The 20,646-nt window shown below is 38.2% G+C and overlaps 1 protein-coding gene and 1 long non-coding RNA gene across 4 annotated transcripts in view; one reads left to right on the forward strand and one right to left on the reverse strand.

Annotated features, from left to right (window-relative positions):
* Nucleotides 1–320: 320 nt before the first annotated feature.
* The window catches only part of LOC144291756 (uncharacterized), a 91,445-nt gene continuing 71,119 nt past the window's right edge, over nt 321–20,646 (reverse strand). Inside the window, exons 4-6 of the long non-coding RNA XR_013359227.1 lie at nt 14,918–15,087; nt 2,412–2,541; nt 321–733 (exon numbers count right to left, since the gene is read on the reverse strand). This is a non-coding gene — a long non-coding RNA (uncharacterized LOC144291756). The remainder of the gene's footprint in view (nt 734–2,411; nt 2,542–14,917; nt 15,088–20,646) is intronic.
* ACMSD (aminocarboxymuconate semialdehyde decarboxylase) overlaps nt 8,003–20,646 on the forward strand; it is a 66,010-nt gene continuing 53,366 nt past the window's right edge. The window contains exons 1-2 of one of the 3 annotated variants that reach the window (XM_077861493.1): nt 8,006–8,203; nt 15,815–15,859. In XM_077861493.1, coding sequence (XP_077717619.1) covers nt 8,147–8,203; nt 15,815–15,859 — 102 coding nt within the window. In that variant the 5' untranslated portion in view covers nt 8,006–8,146. Of the gene's footprint in view, nt 8,204–15,814; nt 15,860–20,646 lie in introns of all 3 variants that reach the window. The other 2 variants (XM_077861495.1, XM_077861494.1) reach the window with 2 other exon arrangements.

Here is a 20,646-nt window from a genome sequence, read left to right on the forward strand (position 1 = left end):
GTCCATCCATTCAAATGTTAATCCCATCCCCCTAAAAAACCTTCACAGAAACATCCAGTTACTGGATACTGTGGCCTAGCCAAGTTGACAGATAAAATTAACCATCACAAGCACCTACACAGTTGTTTTTCACTAGGGATATAACAGACAACAAGACAAACACAGTCCCTGGTCCCATGGTGTTTACTCAAAAATTCATTAATTCAACAGCGCCTGGAAGTAAAAAAAATTCAAATTCACGTGCAAGAGATTGAAACTAGCTCTTTTCCAAGTAGCAAGAACTGATAAGGAAGAGAGAGATAAAGACATCCTCGGGTGCCAAAATCTAGAAGCCTGGGAAAAGGTAGTAGAATGGGATTCCAGTGTCTTTTTTCTTTTTTTTTAAGATTTTATTTATTTATTCATGAGAGAGAGAGAGACAGAGGCAGAGACACAGGCAGAAGGAGAAGCAGGCTCCATGCAGGGAGCCCGATGTGGGACTCAATTCCAGGACTCCAGGATCACGCCCTGGCCAAAGGCAGGTGCCAAACCGCTGAGCCACCCAGGCATCCCATGGGATTCCAGTGTCTTTGCAGATATCATTCACAGCTTTTTCAGGGTCATTCCTTCTCATTCCCTCAGCTAACTCTTCCAGGAGGAGGTAGTTCTCTTTTGTCATTTGGAGATTGGTATTGTCAGAAGAGGCTTCATAGAGGAGGCAATGTTTAATATTCAGTGATGGATAGATGTACAACTGGCAGAAAGGAAAGGGAAAAATTATTCCAAGTGTTAGAGGTCAAAGAAGGCATTAATAAAGACCAAGAGAAAAATATATCATATTTGGGAGGCACAAATATTCCTTGTGACTAGGGCACAGAGCACAGTAGCAAAGCACAGAGACAAAAGAGGTTAAGTACCCATGGGGCCCTGTTTCCCATGCATGCTTGGACTTAGCAGTGAAAAATTGTAAAAAGTGTTACATTGAAGGAGATGAGATTGTTTGGTGTTTTAGGAAGATCATGTTGGTCAAGAGCCCTGTGGATGGATCACAGTGCACCATGATGCGATTAGTGGGCAATTAAACAATCCTGGACAAAGATGGTATGAGCCTCAAAGTAAGACTGGAGAGAAGAGAACAAAGTTGGAAGATGCAATGAGATTAGAATAAAAAGATTTGGTAAGGGGCACCTGGGTGGCACAGCTGATTAAGTGTCTGACTCTTAGTTTCAGCTCAGGTCATAATCTCAGGATACTTGGACCAAGCCCTGCATCAGGCTTCATGCTCAGCATGCAGTCTGCTTGAGGTTCTCTCTCCCTCTCCTTCTGCCCCTTTCACTTATTCTCTCTCTCTCTCTCTCCTTTTCAAATAAATGGATAAATCTTTAAAAAAAAAAAAAAAAAGAACTTGGCAATTTATTGATTGTGGGGGTGGGGGGAATTGGAGAAGAGGAGTGGTCCTTTCAACCAGTGGAGCTGCCCACCTTCAAGTGGCACACACAGGTCTGGCCAAGGAGCAACATAATCCTGGTGACCATAACAGAGGGTACACCCCTACCCCATAGTCCTGGATCACAGAAACCCAGGGTTCGGGGTATAATATAAGAAAAGGAAAGCAAGGTCCTTCAAAATGACTAATATCAAACTTCCTGCCAGTCTTTGCATATGGCAGACTAAGAAATAATTGGATTACACATCATGGTATAATTCATAGCTGATAGTTTTATATTACTCAAGTTATTATTTACAATAATAACTCTTATTTGATCAATTCTGGTATCATTCCTATTTGACAGAGACAATGTAACTTTCCCAAGACCATCCAACAAAGAAGCAGTAGTCAGGAGTCAAAGCCTGGTATTTACGCTGACTCATAGCCATCAGATTAGAGCCAGTAGAGAGGAGCCACTCAGACTTAGTCTAAACCATTTTTTTATTTTTATACAATTCAATACTGAATAATTTAAGGACCTCTTGCCTTTTCCACAAAGGAATGCCAGTATAAACGAGTATAAAGCTCATTTGATTTATAATTCATCTTCTTAAATGTGAAGATGAGATCTTCTATAATTTTCCTTTTTTGTTGTCACTTTCCTCATCACTGTAGTGGGAAATGAAAGGGTCAAGGACTCTATAACCTCCTCTCATTTAGCCAAAAAGTTTGCCTGTCTTCATAAGCAAAAATAGAACTATTGCTCTCTTCTTCTGTGATAGGTACACTAAATACACAGAGCTCATCAGATGTTACATATGCATCATTTCAAATCTCCCACTTTCCCTTTAATACTGTTTGGTGAAGGCAGTCCTCCTCCTCCCTCTGGATGAAAACCTATGCAGACACCATGACATTTCCATTAATTTTTATGTAATAAAAATTTCCAAGCTCATTTTAAATTGCAAACCCAGTCTCAGTTGAAAAACTGAAAAATACCCACCAAAATACATTAATTATCTCTTCAATCCTCATTGAAAGGTAAGGATTTTCCTCCCACAGGTGGGGACACATTTCTTTTTTCTCCTTTCCCAACTGGCAATTCTCCTCTTCTCTGAGCTTGATCTCCTTTCCTGGGAGAGCCGAAGCAGGGAGAGAGAAAAAATGTCAGGGCTTTAGAACAACTGCTAATTAAATGACCCTGTGGTAAAATGTCTTAGGCTCCAGAGTGGGCAGGCTGGAGCTTAAAATGCTCTCTTTCTCTGTGGAATGCTTTTGAGGTTCTTTAGTGGCTCCCCAGTGTTGAGGCCTTCCTCTGCAGCTCCCTATAGACAATTTTTATCTGACTTATCAATAATTGAGAGACATATGTTGGAAAATTTTTCAAATATATATATATTTGGAATATGTGTTGTGTGCATTGCATATTTTGAGGCAATCTGGTATACCAAATTTAGAATTATTATGGCTTTATACTTAGCTGAACATTTTATTATTATAGTGATCCTCCTGTGCCTTAACAATGCTTTTTGTATTATGGTCTCTTTTAATTGAATTAATGTGAAGGAACTAATGTGAAGTGTTATGACAGACATGGCTATCATGACTTTCTTTTAGTTAGAGTTTGCTTCTGCTATTTTCTCTTTCCTTTTTACTTTCAAACTATATCTTCCGAGTTTATGTTTCTAATAAACAATATTTAGCTGGATGTTGTTATTTCTGTCATTTTATTGTGTGCTATTTGCCTACTTTTTCTATGTTTCTTTTTTCCTCTCTATTGCCTTCTTTTAAATTGATTTTTTTTCTTATTCCTGTTTCCACTTAACAGGGTTGAAAATTATATATTCTGTGTATATTCTTCAGTAGTTACTCTGAAATTTTTACCATGCCTAATTGTGGTAGGCTGAATAATACTCTCCACTTAAAGATTCCCATGTTCTATTCCCAGAACCTGTGAAAATGTACTTTACATGGTTAAAAGAACTTTGAAAATGTGATGATGTTAAGGATTTTGAGATAGGGAAATTATCATGAGTTATCTGGGTAAGTCCAATATATCTTAAAAGAAGGAGATGAAAGAGAGTCAAAAAAAGATAGTGTGATGACACAAATGAGAGAAAGACTACAAGATACTATACTGCTAGCTTTGGACATAGAGGATGGGGTCTGAGCCAAGGATGCAGTTTCTAGAAAGACAAAAAAGGCAAGAAACAGATGTTTTTTCTAGAGCTTTCAGCAGGAACAAAGCCCTGCTGACCCATTTTAGACTTCTGACTTCCAAAACAGTCAGAGAATAAACTTCTATTGTTATAAACCACAAAGGATGTAGTCTTTGTTATAGCAGCAATTAAAAACTAATACAGATTTTGGTACCCAGATGTAGGATGTTGCTGTTACAAATGCAAAAAAAAAAAAAAGTAAAAGTGGTTTTGGAACTGAATAGGGTAGAAGGTGGAATAACTTTGAAGTGTATGATAGAAGAAAATGCTAGTTTCCCTTAAACAGACTGTTAATAGACATGTGGATGCAAATGATGCTACCAGTGAGCACTCAGAAGGAAATCATGGCAGAGAAAGCCTATATTGTCTCAGAGAATACCTAAATCATCATAAATAAATCACTGATAGAAATATGGTGAGGGCTCAGAGGGAAATGAGGAACATGATAGAAGTAGAGGAAAAGGGTCCTTGTTATTATAGTGGCAGAAAACTTAGTCCTACTGTGTGTCCTGCAGTTCTATAGAAATAAGAATTTACAAGTGATGAAACTAGATATTTGACTGAGGAGATTTCCAAGAAAAGTGTCAAAGATTCATCCTTGTTCCTTCTTGGTGCTTACAGTAAAATGCAAGAAGAAAAATACTGAAAAACTACTAAGAAAAAGGGAATCAGGACTTGGTGATTTACGAAAGTCTCAGCTTATCCAGATTGCAAAAATGTCAAATTAGGAGATTTGCTGTCAGGAGGGCATACCTTGGAGAGAAAACCAAAAAATGTATGGCTGAACAACCGTTTGCAAGTAATGTAACTCCTTAATGAAGGCATTATCATTGTTATGACTGGCATTATTCTAAATATTTAATATTATTTAGAATTTCTTATACGACCACCAGTTTCTTTGCTTCTCACTCATTCTTATATTTCAGACCTTCTTTCTGGAGTCTTTTTCGTCCTTTCTGGAGTACATCATTAGGAATTCCTTAAGTGAAAGTCTTTTGGTAGCAAACTCAGTTTTCACCTGAAGATATCTTTATTTTCCCCTTATCGTTAAAATTAACTTTTACAAAGTATATGATTCCAGGTTGACAGTTCATGTATATCAGCCTTTTGAGCAAATTTTCAGTTGTCCTATGGCTCCTATTATTGCTGTGAGAAGTTGGCTGAAAGTCTAATTGCTGAGTTTTTAAGGCATTCTTTTTCTTTCTAGCAGTTCATAGGATCTAATCTTTATTACTGGCGGTCTGCAGTTTCACTACAAGGTTTCTAGAAATGAAGTTATTTTTGTTAATCTTTCTTGATATAGCTTTTGATTCGTGGATTTGTTGGCTCGTCAGGTCTGGAAAATTCTCAGCTATTATCTCTTGGTATATCTCTCCTCTAACTTCTCTCTCTACTCTTTTAGCACTTCTGTTAGACTCTATTTATTTATTTATTTATTTATTTATTTATTTATTTATTTATTTGTTAGACTCCTTTTAGACTTTCTTATTCTATCCTTTGTACTCTGTGACACTCTTAAATATGTTCAATCCCTTCATCTCTCTGTGCAAATCTCTTCCAGTTCATTAATTCTCCATTCAACTGTGTCTATTCTGCTGCTTAATCCACTGCGTTTTTTATTTAAATTATTACGTTTTCCTTTATAAAAGTTTTATTTTGTCACTTTTCTTTTTTTTTTTAATTTTTATTTATTTATGATAGTCACAGAGAGAGAAAGAGAGAGAGGCAGAGACATAGGCAGAGGGAGAAGCAGGCTCCATGCACCGGAAGCCCGATGTGGGATTCAATCCCGGGTCTCCAGGATCACGCCCTGGGCCAAAGGCAGGCGCCAAACCGCTGCGCGACCCAGGGATCCCTATTTTGTCGCTTTTCAAATTTGGTCGGTCATTTGATAGTCCATTAATTTGTAAATGTTTATTTAATTAAACATTTCATAAAAAAAAAACATTTCATATAAAATAAATTTATATTCTATGCTTAATAACTATAATATTTGTGTCCTTGGAGATTTAAATCTATTAACTATTTCTGTGGGCATTCCGTCATGGTGGCTTTTCCCCTCATGTGTATAGAATTTTTTCCTGACCTTAATCTGTGCCAATACAGAGGGGGCTAATTTGGGGTGTCTTCAAGAAAGATTTCTATTTTCTCTTTCTGAACATGGGTAGAGATGGAGTAGTCAAGGATTATCAACTTTCTACCACTTTAACTAAAACCTTTAACTAAAACCTTCAGTAGCTGTCTTTGTTTTTTTTTTTTTTTTTAGTAGCTGTCTTTGGATAATACTTTTCAAAGAAATTCTCAAAGAAAATTGTTATTAATTCTTTTCTTTTTCTTCCTTTTTTTTTTTTTTCTCATAATGGAGACAGACAGGTGTCCTTACAGACTCCCATTGTTGACCAGTGGGGTTTTTTTTCTTCTAGTCTACTTATTTGCTAGAGGTTTAGCTCGTTCAAGAATTCTAGTTTATGGGTGCCTGGGTGGATCAGTTGGTCAAACATTTGCCTTCAGTTCAGGTCATGATCTCAGGGTCCTGGGATCAAGCCCCAAATCAGGCTCCCTGATCAATAGGGAGTCTGCTTGAAAGATTCTCTCTTCCTCTCCCTCTGCCCCTCTCTCACTCAAGTTCTCTCTCAAATGAAATAAATAAAAATGAAATAAATAAAATATTTGTTAAAGAATTCTAATTTAATGAACAGGTCTCCATTTTGTACAAGCCCATGGTATGCTTTCCTACTCCCCTGTGAGATATTAATCCTCAAAGCTCTAGAATTCTGAATCTACAATCCCTGGGTTCAAATTCTGTCCCTACCACTTTTTGTATGCCCATGAGCAAGTTACCTAACTTCTCTGTGCTTCATTTTCCTCTGATACAAAAATGGATACTAGTAATTAGTAACAGTCACAGGACTGTGATAAGGAATAAGTGAATTGATATGAGTAAAATGCTTGGAAAATTTCCTGCAACATAGAAAGTGCTCTAAAAGTGCTTACACCTACTTTGGGTATTGGCATGTTGATTTAAGGCTCACCTATTCAGTTTTAGCTCATCGAACTTTTTAAAAATGGATCTTGAGGATTTGCTTTATTTTCTTTCAAGTGGAGCAGCATTTTAAGGAATGTTTGTTATAATTTACCCAGAATCTAGGTTAACTGGTTATAATTTACCCAGAATCTAGTTGAAAAGAATGTTGGTTACAGTTTACCCAGAATCTAGTTGAACAGCCTTGTAGGAAGGCTTTTTTGACAATTTAGTCTCTGTGCTGTGGAGACTGAGATGAAGGGAGCATCCCAAAGCAGTTTCAAGGCTGCGCCAGGGACCTTAGATCCTTGAACATTTTAAGCTTTCCAGGAATAGAAAAGGTTAACAGAGAATAACAAAGAGCTGCTTTGTTCTAGGCTCTCTTAGATGCATTACCAGGAGCCTCACTATATGCTCCAGTGGAAGCCCTACCCAAAGTGCTCTGACAACTCTCAGTGGAATGGTTACTTACTTCTTTCCCCTGCACTTAAGCTGTGTATAATTATCTCTTACAACACATGCATTATTTCACTTCATTCAACCTTATATCCTCAGCACATAGTAGTTCTCAAAAAATGTTAAATGCATGAATGAACAAATAAAAGAAAAACACAATGGGAAGAATAACACGCATGAAAAATGGGCTCTTTCTCTGATTTAAACATAAAGGTAAAACTTTCCCCATAACTTTTCAAAGTGCTAAATTTTCATGAACAAGACAATTAATCAATATGGTTTAAAGACATCACAATAAATAACTGAAAAAAGAAACTGAACAAAAAACATTAAAATTGGTTGATTCTGGGGAATGAAACCAATGATAAGGTGAATCTGTGATCAACTGTTCTTTAAAAACCGTCTGTGCTATTTGATTTTTAATCATGTACTATTTAATTTTTTACTATGTGTATATATTTTTAAAGACTTATTTATTTTAAAGAAAGAGCACGAGCAGGAGGGGTGGAGGGAGAGGAAAAGAGAATCTCAAGAGGACTCCAATGCTGAGCACTGGAGCCCTACTTGGGGCTGGATCTCACAACCATGAGATCACTACCTGAGCAGAAACCAAGAGTTGGATGCTCAACCAACTGTCCCACCAAGGTGCCCCAGATTTGTTATTATCTATATCTCGAAAAAAAAATGAAATATTTAAACACAGATTAGCCAATCTTTGGACATGCTGTAACTCAAAAGCACCTAGCAGTTACATTTGACCCCAGGAGGTTTAGTACAGTGTTTTATTTTATTTTTTAATTTAGTGCCTAGAGTCCTGATTACCAAAGAGTTGTTGACCTAAAGCCAAGTTGACAAATAAACAGAATTCTGAACTTTAATAAGGCAGTTCCAGTGGACCTAGACTGAGCTGAGTAAGCCTACTGACTGGTGCCAGAAAGTAGCTATAAAGGGACTAAGTGAATCAATTAGCTCCATGGTCTTTAGAGATCTCTTGATACCAAAACATCTTTCTTTACATGCTTCTCCTCTGATCCTGTGGAGATGAAAATTGACATCCATAGTCATATTCTACCAAAAGAATGGCCAGATCTAAAAAAGGTAATGGTAATTAATCTGCTGAATTATTTCTGGAACTTCTCCAGGGTTTTCTCACTGCTTCTATTACAGGTCTATCTCTTCTTTGGGGAATTAGATGTTAAGTTTCTCTGCTCTGGGAGTGATTTTAAATTATTTGGTAGTTCTGATTTCCCAGTTTTTAAAAATTACTTTCATATTTATTTTGAAAGAACATTGATCAAAGAGTTACTGCTTCTTAAAATCCCCTTTTCTCCTCAAATGAGGCATTCTTTAAAATTTCTGGACAATTTAAGTCAGGCAGTTTTACTTCCATTTAAATCACATATTCAGCTGCTGGGAAGATACGTGCCAACTACAGAATTTAAAGTTACAGTTTCAAGTAAAAAACTATTAAAAAAATGGAATGTGATAGGCTTCCAGGACTTTAAAACACATCTCCTTTCCAAAATGTTTAAAATAAGTTTTAGAAGCACCAAGAGATAGCTTTGTGGAATTTTTTTAAGTCTATTTTAGGACACTGTCTGAAACCTTTCCTTTTGATGTTCTTTAAGCTATAAATCCTTGTTATGAACTAGAGAGTAGGAACATCAAAAAACCCTAGAGAAAATGACATGAAGTCTTTGTACAATGAGTGTCTCTTTCTCTGTGTTTCTCAAAAGAGGGAAATTTCCTTTTGTCATTAAGAACTTTTGAATGAATACTAAAAAAAGGAGGTGGGGAACATGAAGAAATTTAAAATTGGTTTGAATTTTATTCAGGCTAAGTATCAGGTTTTACCCAATCTTCAGCCTTCTCTACTATTTTCATGCCACTGATAATGTTTCATCTTTTTAATCCCAAGTGAGGAAAAATGAATAACACAAACTCTAATTAAAATATGGTTTACTGTGCAAGAGAGTGAAACTATTTTCTTCTCATAGCCGTCTCTGGAAGAATGTTAATCTTGTTTCTTTGTCCTTAGTACTTTAGGTAAGGTGGATGGTAGACATTGTAGATTGAAAACTACATATGATGCTGAACCATCTAGTGGAAGGGGAGGCAGGTGGGGAGATGGGATGACAGGGTGACAGGCACTGAGGGGGGCACTTGACGGGATGAGCACTGTTATACTATATGTTGGCAAATCGAACTTCAATAAAATAAATATTATATATATATATATATAAAATAAAGCAGATAGTACACTAACTGCACCAACTGACCCCTCCAGGAGTTTAAGCGCCTGCATGGGAACTTGCTGCTCTGAATGCTACTGTCCTCATCATGTTTTATTAGGGTGTAAACACCACTTCACAAGGTTAGTGATGAAGATCCAGAGCAGCCTAAAATGGTGCCTCCTCTTTGCTGAAGGGAAAAAACTTTCTACCTAGTATCCTATACCACAACTCCCATCTCTCATTATCAGCTCCCACCCAAAAGCCTGCTTCCAGTTTGAGCAGAGAAGTTGTCACCAAGAGCTAACAATTTCTAGGTGCCCCCACCCAATGCAGGGCCCCAAAGGCATTGTTAAAACTGCTCAGGAAACTGAAAGATGCAGAGTTTAGGGAGGCTATAACCATAATGTGTGTCCTGGAGACCTCCTAAGCACATGTTCTGCTGGCTCTTAATCTTCCTACTCCTTTTTTTTTTTTTTTTTTTTTTTAAGAGCTATTTATTTGAGAAGGGGGTCGGGACAGAGGGAGAGGGAGAGAGAATCTCAAGCAGACTCCACGCTGAGTGTGGAGCTCAACCAGGGGCTATATCTCACAACCTTGAAATCACTACCCAAGCCAAAACCAAGAATTGGACTCTTAACCATCTGAACCACACAGGTGCCCCCACCCTTCTTAACTTCTAGCTGTTGCCTCAAAAGAACGGAATGGCATTTTTGTCCCAATAAACCAGGGTTTTATCTACTATGCTTCAAGAAGATAACTGATACACTTAATAATGCTGATGATACAATAATAGTAATAATAACCATTATACTCAGACTTCCAGGGAGAGAGAGATGGAGATAGAGACAGAGGTATTTGATTCACATAAAAACCATGTACTTGCAAATAGGATTTATATTATTAACTTTGCTGGACCAATCAGTGCCTGAGATTCAGAAATGAGCCCATTATCCCAGAGCTATATGGGACTGTGGTAGCTCCTCTGCAGCATTTCCACAACTACCTTGATAGAGCTGGCTCAGGAGAATATCACTGCTATAAGGGATGTCCCTGCTTGTCTCTGTTCCCCAATGCCCCTGCCTCCCTCGACACCAGCCTGTTCCTCAATTCCCCACAATCATGTAAACCCACTGAGGGCCTTGTCAACGGATCACTGGAATCTGATTTCAACCCACAGGTCAAGCAAGTGGATCTGTTATATGGTAGAAGTTTTAATTTGATTGCAGGCAAACCAATGATGGAAAAAAAACAGCAGAAAATAGTTGTGTGTTTTCAAACTGGGAGGAGTGTGATAAATAAATATACATATAAATAGTACTGGGATTCTTTTCCCACTCTCCCCATTTCCAGTCCATATGGTCACAGTGGTGAGTATTAAGGTGACATAAGGCCTTAGTGTTCGTATAGTTCAGTAATTACAGCAGATTTTCCTATGTCTTTAAATTGTTTCTTAATGGGTAAAATACCATTTCAAAACAATCTCTGATCTTTTCTCACCATTTTTTTTCAAACTTTCCAATAAAAGAATGAAAAGAAGCCAGTACTAGTTTTGTTTCAAAAGATGAAGCCCCTTTGGAAGAACTAATAGCTGTTTCCCAAACTGCTTTCCTTATTAAACATTAATGGACACATCTCAATAACCTTGACCTCCTAATGCAGTAAAGAAACAGAAAAGCAGAATCAACATGCCTGGATTGATAATTAACTAATGATTACAAAGGACTGGGATTTGAGAAATCTTTTCATTTTCACTTGCAATAACGATTTTACTCAGACTTACAGTAAAGATCCTTAGGGGGAAGAAAACTATCTCAGGCGGAAAGAAGCAGAAACAGGGTGCTTGATTAAATTGTTTCTGATACATCAGGACCCCCACTCTCTGCTGTCATAAAGAGGAGGATATGAGTCAAGGAAACATGGTGAACATTGTTTCAGGTTGATCCATGATGAGATCATTCATAACAACAATGATGATAATAAGGTCTTGGCTTTTTTTTTCCTTCAGTAGAACTTATAGACTACCTACTTTGTGCCCAATAGTAAGATTTGCAAAGATTTATATGGGGTCAAAAAATTCTGGCCTTTACTAAAAATATAAATATATTTACATATTTTTTCATTCGCAAAGATTTAATTGCCCTTGATCACTGTCAGGCTTTAGGAGACAAAATCCTAGATATAACCTGACTTTTAAGCAACCCCTCTGAGGAAATGTGTATCTGGTTTCATCACACAGGAAGTTCCTTTCTCACTTCATTAAAGTGTGAGATCCTCAAGACACTAAAAATGCCATTCAGTTCATCTACTTCTGATCCATATAAATCCATTTCGGAAACATATCTCTTGTATATAGAACTGAATTCCCTTTAATTTTTTAGTTTGTTTTTTATTATCATGCCTTTAAATGCCTAAGGGACACTGGTCATTGTCAGTCAAACATTTTTAGACTATAAATGCCTCCTGGCATATGCTCTCACCAAAACTACTTTCAAGCTCATAAATTTCAGACCCCAGGCTTGGTTTAACCTAGGATGACAGCTGCAGAATTATGTAGAGCCCAAACTTAGAGCAGTTGCCTAAATGGGTTAGGCCTTTGCAGGGGGCTTAGGAGAAACACAAAGTCTTCAAATTTTGTGCTTCCCAAGAAAGAGGAAGGAGGAACACAGAGCTCCTTCTTTCAGAGTACTCCTGAATGTCCAACCCTAGGGTATGCCTTCTTCCACCACCTAAGGATAATATAGGCTGCCACCACTATACTACCTCCAATGCCATCCCTGTTTGTCACTACCACCACCACCAAGCTCACTAGCACAACTATCACCACTACCACCTCAAAACCTTTACCACTGCCACTGCCATCCCTATAGACACTATGACCATCAATATCACCACCTTTGTCACCACCTCCTCCACCACCACCAATGTCACTACCAGCATCATCATGATCATTGTTAGCATTATGAGGTCCTCTCTATAAACCAGGTCTGGTATCAATAGCTTCTGTGAATTTTATCTTAATTAATTCTCACAAAATCCTATGTCACAGCTATATATGAAGCACAAAATATGCCTCATTTTACACATAAGGGAACAGTGACTTTGAGATACTAAGTTACTCCAACAAAGTCAAAGATTTTGTAAACGGTTTGTCATGTGTGACAAGATTCCTCTCCTCCAACGGAATACTTCTTTAACCTGCTAACTTTACAGGTTCAAGTTGCTCAGCAAATTAAGAAAAAGTAAGAAAGACAGTGAGGAAGAAGGAATAGAGAAGGAAAGAAGAAAAGGAGAGAAGGAAAAAAAAACCTTTTCTTTTATAGTAAAATAAGATTTCAATGGCAAATTTCCAATTCAATAGAAAGTTTTACTCTAAAATGTAACTGGTTAAAGCCATATTCCACCTCCTCCACCAATATACATCTCTCCAAAGCTTTACCCAGGAGAAGGTGGAGTTGGGGGTGGGGGAAGCACACGGGTATTAAATGCATGAAATGAGGAGATTGGGGTGGAGGAATATAGGCAAAGGAGAAACTTGGTACAAGGAAAAGAAGCTACAGCCCCTAGCGGACAGTTTCCTTTGCATGCCCAGCCTACTACTCCAGGTCCTCTGATGTCACTTAGGGAAGAGGCAAGTAAATTTCCAGAGCTAATATGATTTCCTGGAACTAGAACTAAGAACAGACCTTATGCCAAGGGAGAATAAGGCTAGTACAGAATTTACCAAATCTTAAATCTCTCGGGTCAGGCCCCAGTCAAAGCCACAGAGACATACAATACACCCTATGCTGCAGGCCTAACTCCCACCCCACCCCCCACCCTCCACCCCACAGTCTGGAGGTGAGAGGGCAGCTAGGAAGAGGGACTGCCAAGACCTGATTCCCTTAAGACAACTTCCCTATAGCATGGCATGAGAAACAACCACTGTTAGCTGGTCTCATCCAAATAATACAATAAGCAAGAAGTTGAGCTGATGTTCAGCTTCCCTAACCATCACTACTGATAAGAGCTGTTGATGAGCTCTTCACATCACTGTTTCCACCCCCCACACCTTCCCTTCTTCCATCACACTGTGAGAGTCACTGTTCTGAAGCATGGAAACACTGAACGTTGGAAGTTCCTCTCCAATATAACCCCAGACTATCTTTTCAACCTCCCTCCCTAGATACCATGACTCAAGTTGTCAGTCAATACCCTCCTCCAGGCTCCAGAGAGCTTGTATATTACTCTACCACAGCATGTCTTACACACCATTACCCTTTAATAGCTGCCAGCCCAGCCCCACACATTCAAGACTCTTCTCCACAAAGGCTGAAAGTATGCTTCACTTTTATTTTCTCTTCCCTAGTAAGACTAGTCAGGGGTGGGATTCCATGAGGGTTTGAAGAATGAATGAACAAAATGAAATTTTAAGACCTATAGTTACATGCATCATATATACCTATGTTCTTAGGCAGTCTGAAAATTTTTTATTCATAATCTCAAGAAGAAATATATTTTATTTTATTTTATTTTATTTTTTATTTTTTATTTTTTAAGAAATATATTTTATATTAGGACTCAGTACACTCCTATATATAATGGAAAAGTCTAATGAAACTAATACCACATGGGAAACATTCTAATATATTATTCTATTCTATTCTGTTCTAGTCTACTCTCCTCTACTCCATTCCATTTCATTCCTTTACTATTTTAGCTTGGGTTTTCCAAGAAGCAGACCTTGAAACAAAGATTCAAATGCAAGTAATTTTACTTTGGAGGTGATCCCAGGAAACACCAGTAGAGAAGAGAAATAAGACAGGGAATGCAAGGCAGCCAATGAAAGTGTAGAATGTATGCCTCATCTCAGACTCATTATGACCAAGGGATGGGGAAACCAGTGTCTTCAGTGTACTTATATACATACACCTTCAGTCACTTGTTGAGGGATGTGGAGGCGGGGGGGGGGGGTGCAGGAATGGGGGCACTAATTTCCTGGGACTTCTGATCTTCCAGAAGGACCTGATCAAAGCTGGCTTTACTAGGCAACAGGGAAGCCCTTGTCAAAGAAATGCAGGGGCTAGCAGGTGAAGGAATGCCAGTGTGCACAGAAGTATCAAGGGGAGGGAAGATGAGTGGGACACTGACAGCATCCGCTACACAAACTATTTTGGTTTTTAGAATGCCTGGGTCACTATCCACTAAACTAATTTCATGATCAACTGATGGACTGTAACCCACGGTTTGAATAGCAGCATTGGTGTTCTAAGATGGTGTTTCCTAAAGAGTAGTCCTTACGGTACACGTACTCCTGGTGGTGCCTGAAATGATTTTAGGTGATACACGAATAAGTATTTTTTAATATTAATCCTCATTTAAAAATTGCAACCTAGTGTCTGATATCTGATCCAGAACACATAACTCTCAAAACTTAGTCATAAGAAGACAAATAACCCAATTTAGAGAAAAAAAAAACTTAGCAAAAAAATTTCACACATACTTCCCAAAGAAAATATGGAAAATAAGTACTTAAAAAGCTATTCAATTTCATTAGTTATTAGAGAAAAACATAAAAACCACAATGATATTCACTACATACCTACTGAAATGGCTAAATGAAGAAAACTGACAATACCACATTCAGGTGAGGGTGTGGAGCAACTGGAATTCTCATACTTTGTTGTTGGGCATGCAGACTGCTACAGCCACTTCAGTCACAGTTTCTAAGTGGCAGTTTCTCCTGAAGCAATTCCACTCCTGGATATTTACCTAAGAAAAATTAAAACACAAAGAACTGTCTTAAAATGTTTATAGCAACTTTATTCATAATAGCAGGTAAGTAAAAAAGCAAAATGTCCACCAAGTGATGAATGAATAAACAAAGTGGTATATCCCTAGAATGGAATACTACTCGTCAATAAAAAAGGATTGAATTATTGATACATGCAACAACATGGATGGATTTCAAAAGTATTGCTAAGTGAAAACAAATCCACTCAAAAAGGATGCACAAAGTATGATTTAACATTCTGGAAAAGTCAAACTTAGAAATCAGACTGGTGGGGACTGAGAACAAGAGTCAAATGTTGACTGTAAAGGAGCATGAGATTATATTTCAGGATGATGAAAGACTGGCTCTATTTTTATTTTGATTCCAACACGGGTTTGTCAAAACACATAGAATCTACACTTAAAAGGATCTAAGTTTACTGTATGTAAACTACACCCCAACAAACCCAACTTTAAAAAAATTGCAACCTAGGTAGAACAAGCACTTCTGTGATATAGACTTTTCCTTCTGAATAAATATATTTGAGGGAAAAAAGTAAATTGGTTTAAATATCAATACTGAGTATGTGATACATGGGTGTGGGGGGAGAAAATAGGAAGGTGATACCTGGTAGGATGGAGCTCAAGATCCTTTGCCCCAGAGATACCCCTTTATTGCAGTCCTCCCTAATTTTTCTTCCAGTCTAACTGTGCTTCTCCCCCACAGCGATTCGGCTATGGAGGCTGGGTGCAGCTTCAACACCACAGCAAGGTGAGTGTATCTCAAAGCGCGAATGTGCCTTAGACCAGGGGCATCCTGAGCCTGAGATGTTCTTGCAGGCAGGCTTCCAGGGAGCTCAACTAATGTCCGCTTATTGACTTTATAGTAGGCATGGGAGCAGCACTGAGTTTCTCAAAATTACTAGGAAAAGTGAGGGTGACTTCAAAGAGCAGTAATTAGGAAGATAAAATTGCAATTTGAGAAGCCATTAAGAAATCTTTTTTTTTTTCTTCTTTTTTCCACCCTAGAATCAATTTTAGCATTCATTGCTCTGCCTCAAGAAAGCAACCTGGGCTCTTTCCACAGGTTATCACTGTATATTAAGGCCATCCAAACAAATGGTACTATTTAGGCATGAGCACAAGCTGGAAAAATTAAACATTGGAGATAAAAAGGAGAAATAGCCATTTGTATTAAAGGTTGAGTCTGGTAAAAGGAAAAGCAAGAAGAGGAAGGCCTGGGGCAAAGAATTCTGAAATAATGAGGGCTGAGAGTGAGATGAAGTCTAGTGCTACATAGACATCAGATTTGACTTCACTTTCAGAGGCATCTCCTATTCTCATGGAGTTCAGAGAGAACATTACTAAACTTCCGGCTAAATGCAGACAGGCCCTGGAGGCAGGCCCTAGAAGACTCATGGTCTAGGAAGGCACAGTTACCATGTGCAGGGGTGACATGGGAGGAAATGCAAATTCAGTGGGTCTCACCCCTAGACCTACCAACTCAGGGACTCTGAAGGTCAGGCAGACCATTGTTTTGACAAGCCTCTGGTGACTCTGACATTCACTCAAGCCTAAGAACCACTGGCTCGTCCATCCATTCATTCAATCACAGATTTATACTGACACCTTTTGTGTCAGACCCACCAATCTAGATACTGGGAATACACTGGTGAACTCACTGTCCTCATCGTGCTCAAATTCCAGGGAGAGACAAGTGTGATCACAACAGAAAATATAATAAAAAACAGTGCTGTAGTAGCAAGTGATTCCAGAAGATTCACTGAGCTGGCTGCTCAGGGAGCTAGCCAAGACTCGGAGGACAGGAAGAAAAAGCCTAGACAAGTGTCCCTAGACAAAAAACATCAGTTGCAAAGCCCACCAAGTGAGAAAGAGCTGTGTTTGAGGAAGAGAAAGGAAGGGAATATGTCTGAGATGTAGTGAAAGGGGGAGATGGTAGGAAATAAGGCTGGTGAGGTACTCAGGGGGCCAGATCAGGGAGGGACTTTGGGGACACAAGGAGTATCCCAGCTGTGGAGTCCAGACTTTATTCTCAGTGCAACACAAATTTTCTGGAGGGTCTTAACGGCTTAAAAAGACCACCTTGACTGCTCTGCGGAATATGAATAGAAATAGGTAGAATTTAGGGACCTAAGGTAAGAAGCTGGAGAGATGGGCAGAAGCCATAGAGGGCCATAGAGGATAGGTCTAGGCCTTTGTACTTGATTCTGAAGGCAATGGAGAAGAAATCATTTTGAACATCAAAATCCCTGGGGCAACTCATTCTCACCTTCGTTATAGTGCCCACTAAGTGCTGGTTTAGACACTGTGCTGCACTCTTCCCGTTAAAAATGCTAGTTCTTAGCCCAAGAGCTAGTGATCTCAACTGGCCTTAAATCTCCCCAAGGCAGAGAACATTCTGAATGGAGCTGATTACAAGACTACTAGAAAGTCCAGGAGAATGGACAGCCTGTGATTAGTGTTTATGTCTCATTTGTAAACTCAATACTGGATTTGAATGGCATTCACTTCATTTTGTTTTTATGACAAGAGACTCATGAACAGTAACTCTCCAAAAGTAAATAGGAATAAAAATAAATTTCATATCTACTACCTACATATTTCTGACAGAATTTAATAGAACAAAACAGTCACACTCTCTTGCCCTCTCTCTCAAAAACAAAACAAATCAAAATACAACAGAAACAGATCGGTATTTTACATAATTATAGTGGTCAGGGATTACAGTCACTAGAAAAACAACATGCAAATATATATAAATATGGAAATAAAGCTAAACAATGAGAAAATCCAGTATTTGGTGGCTGAAATTTCTTTTTGTTCTCCTACATTCCTTTGAACAAATATTTTGTGGCCCGTAAGACTGATATACCTCTGAGATTTCTTTTTTTTTCTTTTTTTTTTTTTTTTTACCTTAGAGATTTCCATCCTCTGAAAAATCTGTCCAAAACATTTCTCTGGTCTGCCATTTGTTTCACTTCTTAACCTTTGGTTTTTCAATTCTCTGGGAATGAATCAAAGGCTATTTGTTTCCCACAGAAAAGCTTTTGTTCAGAACTAAGAAAATACCATTTGTTCTTGGCTGAATATTGATAAAAGTATAGGTAGCAAGCCAGTTTGTATAGTCTACTTTCAGGAGCTGCTTGTGGTGGGGAAAGAACACCTAGGAGTATTTCAGAGGGTAGACATAGGGTACTTTTCAAATCCATGGATCAGAAGTGTCTAGAAACATCCACTGAGTGTTTTTTGGGCCTCTGGGAATCCAAATACAGACACGCACACACGTGCACATAAACTTATAACTGTGCATGTATATAATATACACAACATTTCCATCCAATTAGCATTTTGCACACACTATTCTGTATGATCTCATCATGTTGCTGCTTTTAAAATCATTTCCCTCATAAACAAAAACCTACCCAGTTTTTCACCTGTGTCCCAAGCACAGGACCTTCCGTCTCCATGGAGTTGCAGTTCATCATCCTCTCGGTATGGATGTGTTATCCATCCTGGAAGTTCCCAAAACCCCATCCTATTGGGATTTTTATGGAGGCTTTCTCATGTAGGCATGTTCAATTATTAACTCCATTTCTAACCCTCTTCCCCTCTCTGGAGAAGTGGTGGGGGGACTGAAAATTCCAAGCTTCTAATCATGGTTTGGTCTTTCTGATGACCAGCCTCCATCCAGGAGTCATCCGGGAATCTACTCAGAGTCATGTCAATAGAACAAAAGATGCTCCTAGTGCTCTTACCACTTAGGAATTTACAAGGGTTTTAGCATCCCTATGCTAAAAGGGTCAAAGACCAAATATTAAAATTAAGAGATGTTCCTAGTAACCCTCAATAAAGTACGTAGAGATGGAACATATTCAACATCATAAAAGCCATATATGAAAGACCCACAGCTAATATCATCCTCAATGGGGAAAAACTGAGAGCTTTTTCTTTATGGTTTGGGACAAGACAAGGTTGTCCACTCTCACCATTACTCTGTAACATAGTACTGGAAGTTTTAGCCTCAGCAGTCAGACAACAAAAAGAAATAAAAGGTTTCTAAATCAGCAAAGCAGAAGTCAAACTTTTGCTATTTGCAGAAGATAGGATATTCTATAGAGAAAACCCAAAAGACTTCACCAAAAAAATTGCTACAACTAATACGGAATTCAGAAAAGTCACAGGATATAAAATCAATGCACAGAAGTCAGCTGCATTTCTATACACCAATAACGAAGCAGCAGAAAAAGAAGTCAAGGAATTTATCCCATTCACAATTGCATCAAAAACAGTAAGATGCCTAGGAATAAATCTAACTAAAGAGGTAAAAGATCTATATGCTAAAAACTATAGAACAATTATGAAAGAAACTGAAGAGGACACAAAGAAATGGGGAAAAAAATTCCTGCTTGTGGATAGGAAGAATAAACACTGTTAAAATGTCTATACTACCCAAAGTGATCTATACATTTAGTGCTATCCTTATCAAAATACCATCAGCATTTTTCAGAGCTAGAACAAGCAATCCTCAAATTTGTATGGAACTGCAAAAGACCCCAAATAGCCAAAGCAATCCTGAAAAAGAAAAGCAAAGTGGGTGGCATCATGATTTCAGACTTCAAGCTATTACTACAAAGCTGTAGTCATCAAGACAATATGGTACTGGCACAAAAACAGATCACATAGATCAATGGAACAGAATAGAAAATGGACCCATAACTATATGGTCAACTGATCTTCGACAAAACAGGAAAGAATATACAATGGAAAAAAAAAAAAACCAGTCTCTTCAACAAATGGTGTTGAGAAAACTGGACAGCAACATGTAGAAGAATGAAACTGTATCCCTTTCTTACACCATACACAAAAATAGACTCAAAATGGATGAAAGACCTAAATGTGAGACAGGAAACCATCAAAATCCTAGACGAGGACACAGGCAGCAAATTCTTTGACCTCAACTACAGCAACTTCTTACTAGACACATTGCTAGAGACACAGGCAGCAAATTCTTTGACCTCAACTACAGCAACTTCTTACTAGACACATTGCTAGAGGCAAGGGATACAAAGGAAAAATGAACTACTAGGACTTCAAAATAAAAAGCTTCTGCATAGTGAAGAAACAATCAACAAAAGTAAAAGGCAGTCTACAGAATGGGAGGAGATATTTGTGAATGACATATCTGGTAAAAGGTTAGTATCCAAAATCTATAAAGATCTTATCAAAATCAACACCCCCCCCCCCAAAAAAAAAGCAAATAATCCAGAGCAGAAGACAGGAACAGACATTTCTCCAAAGAAGACACCCAGATGGATAACAGATACCTGAAAAATGCTCAATGTCACTCATCCTCTGGGAAATACAAATCAAAACCACTATGAGATACCACCTTACACTTGTCAGAATGGCTAAAATTAACAACACAGGAAATAACAGAGTTGGCAAGGATGTGGAGAAAGAGAAACCCTCTTGCACTGTTGGTGGAAATGAAAACTGGTGCAGCCACTCTGGGAAACAATATGGAGGTTTCTTAAAAAA

This window comes from Canis aureus, chromosome 20 (assembly GCF_053574225.1).
Source record: "Canis aureus isolate CA01 chromosome 20, VMU_Caureus_v.1.0, whole genome shotgun sequence".
Lineage (NCBI taxonomy): Eukaryota > Metazoa > Chordata > Mammalia > Carnivora > Canidae > Canis > Canis aureus.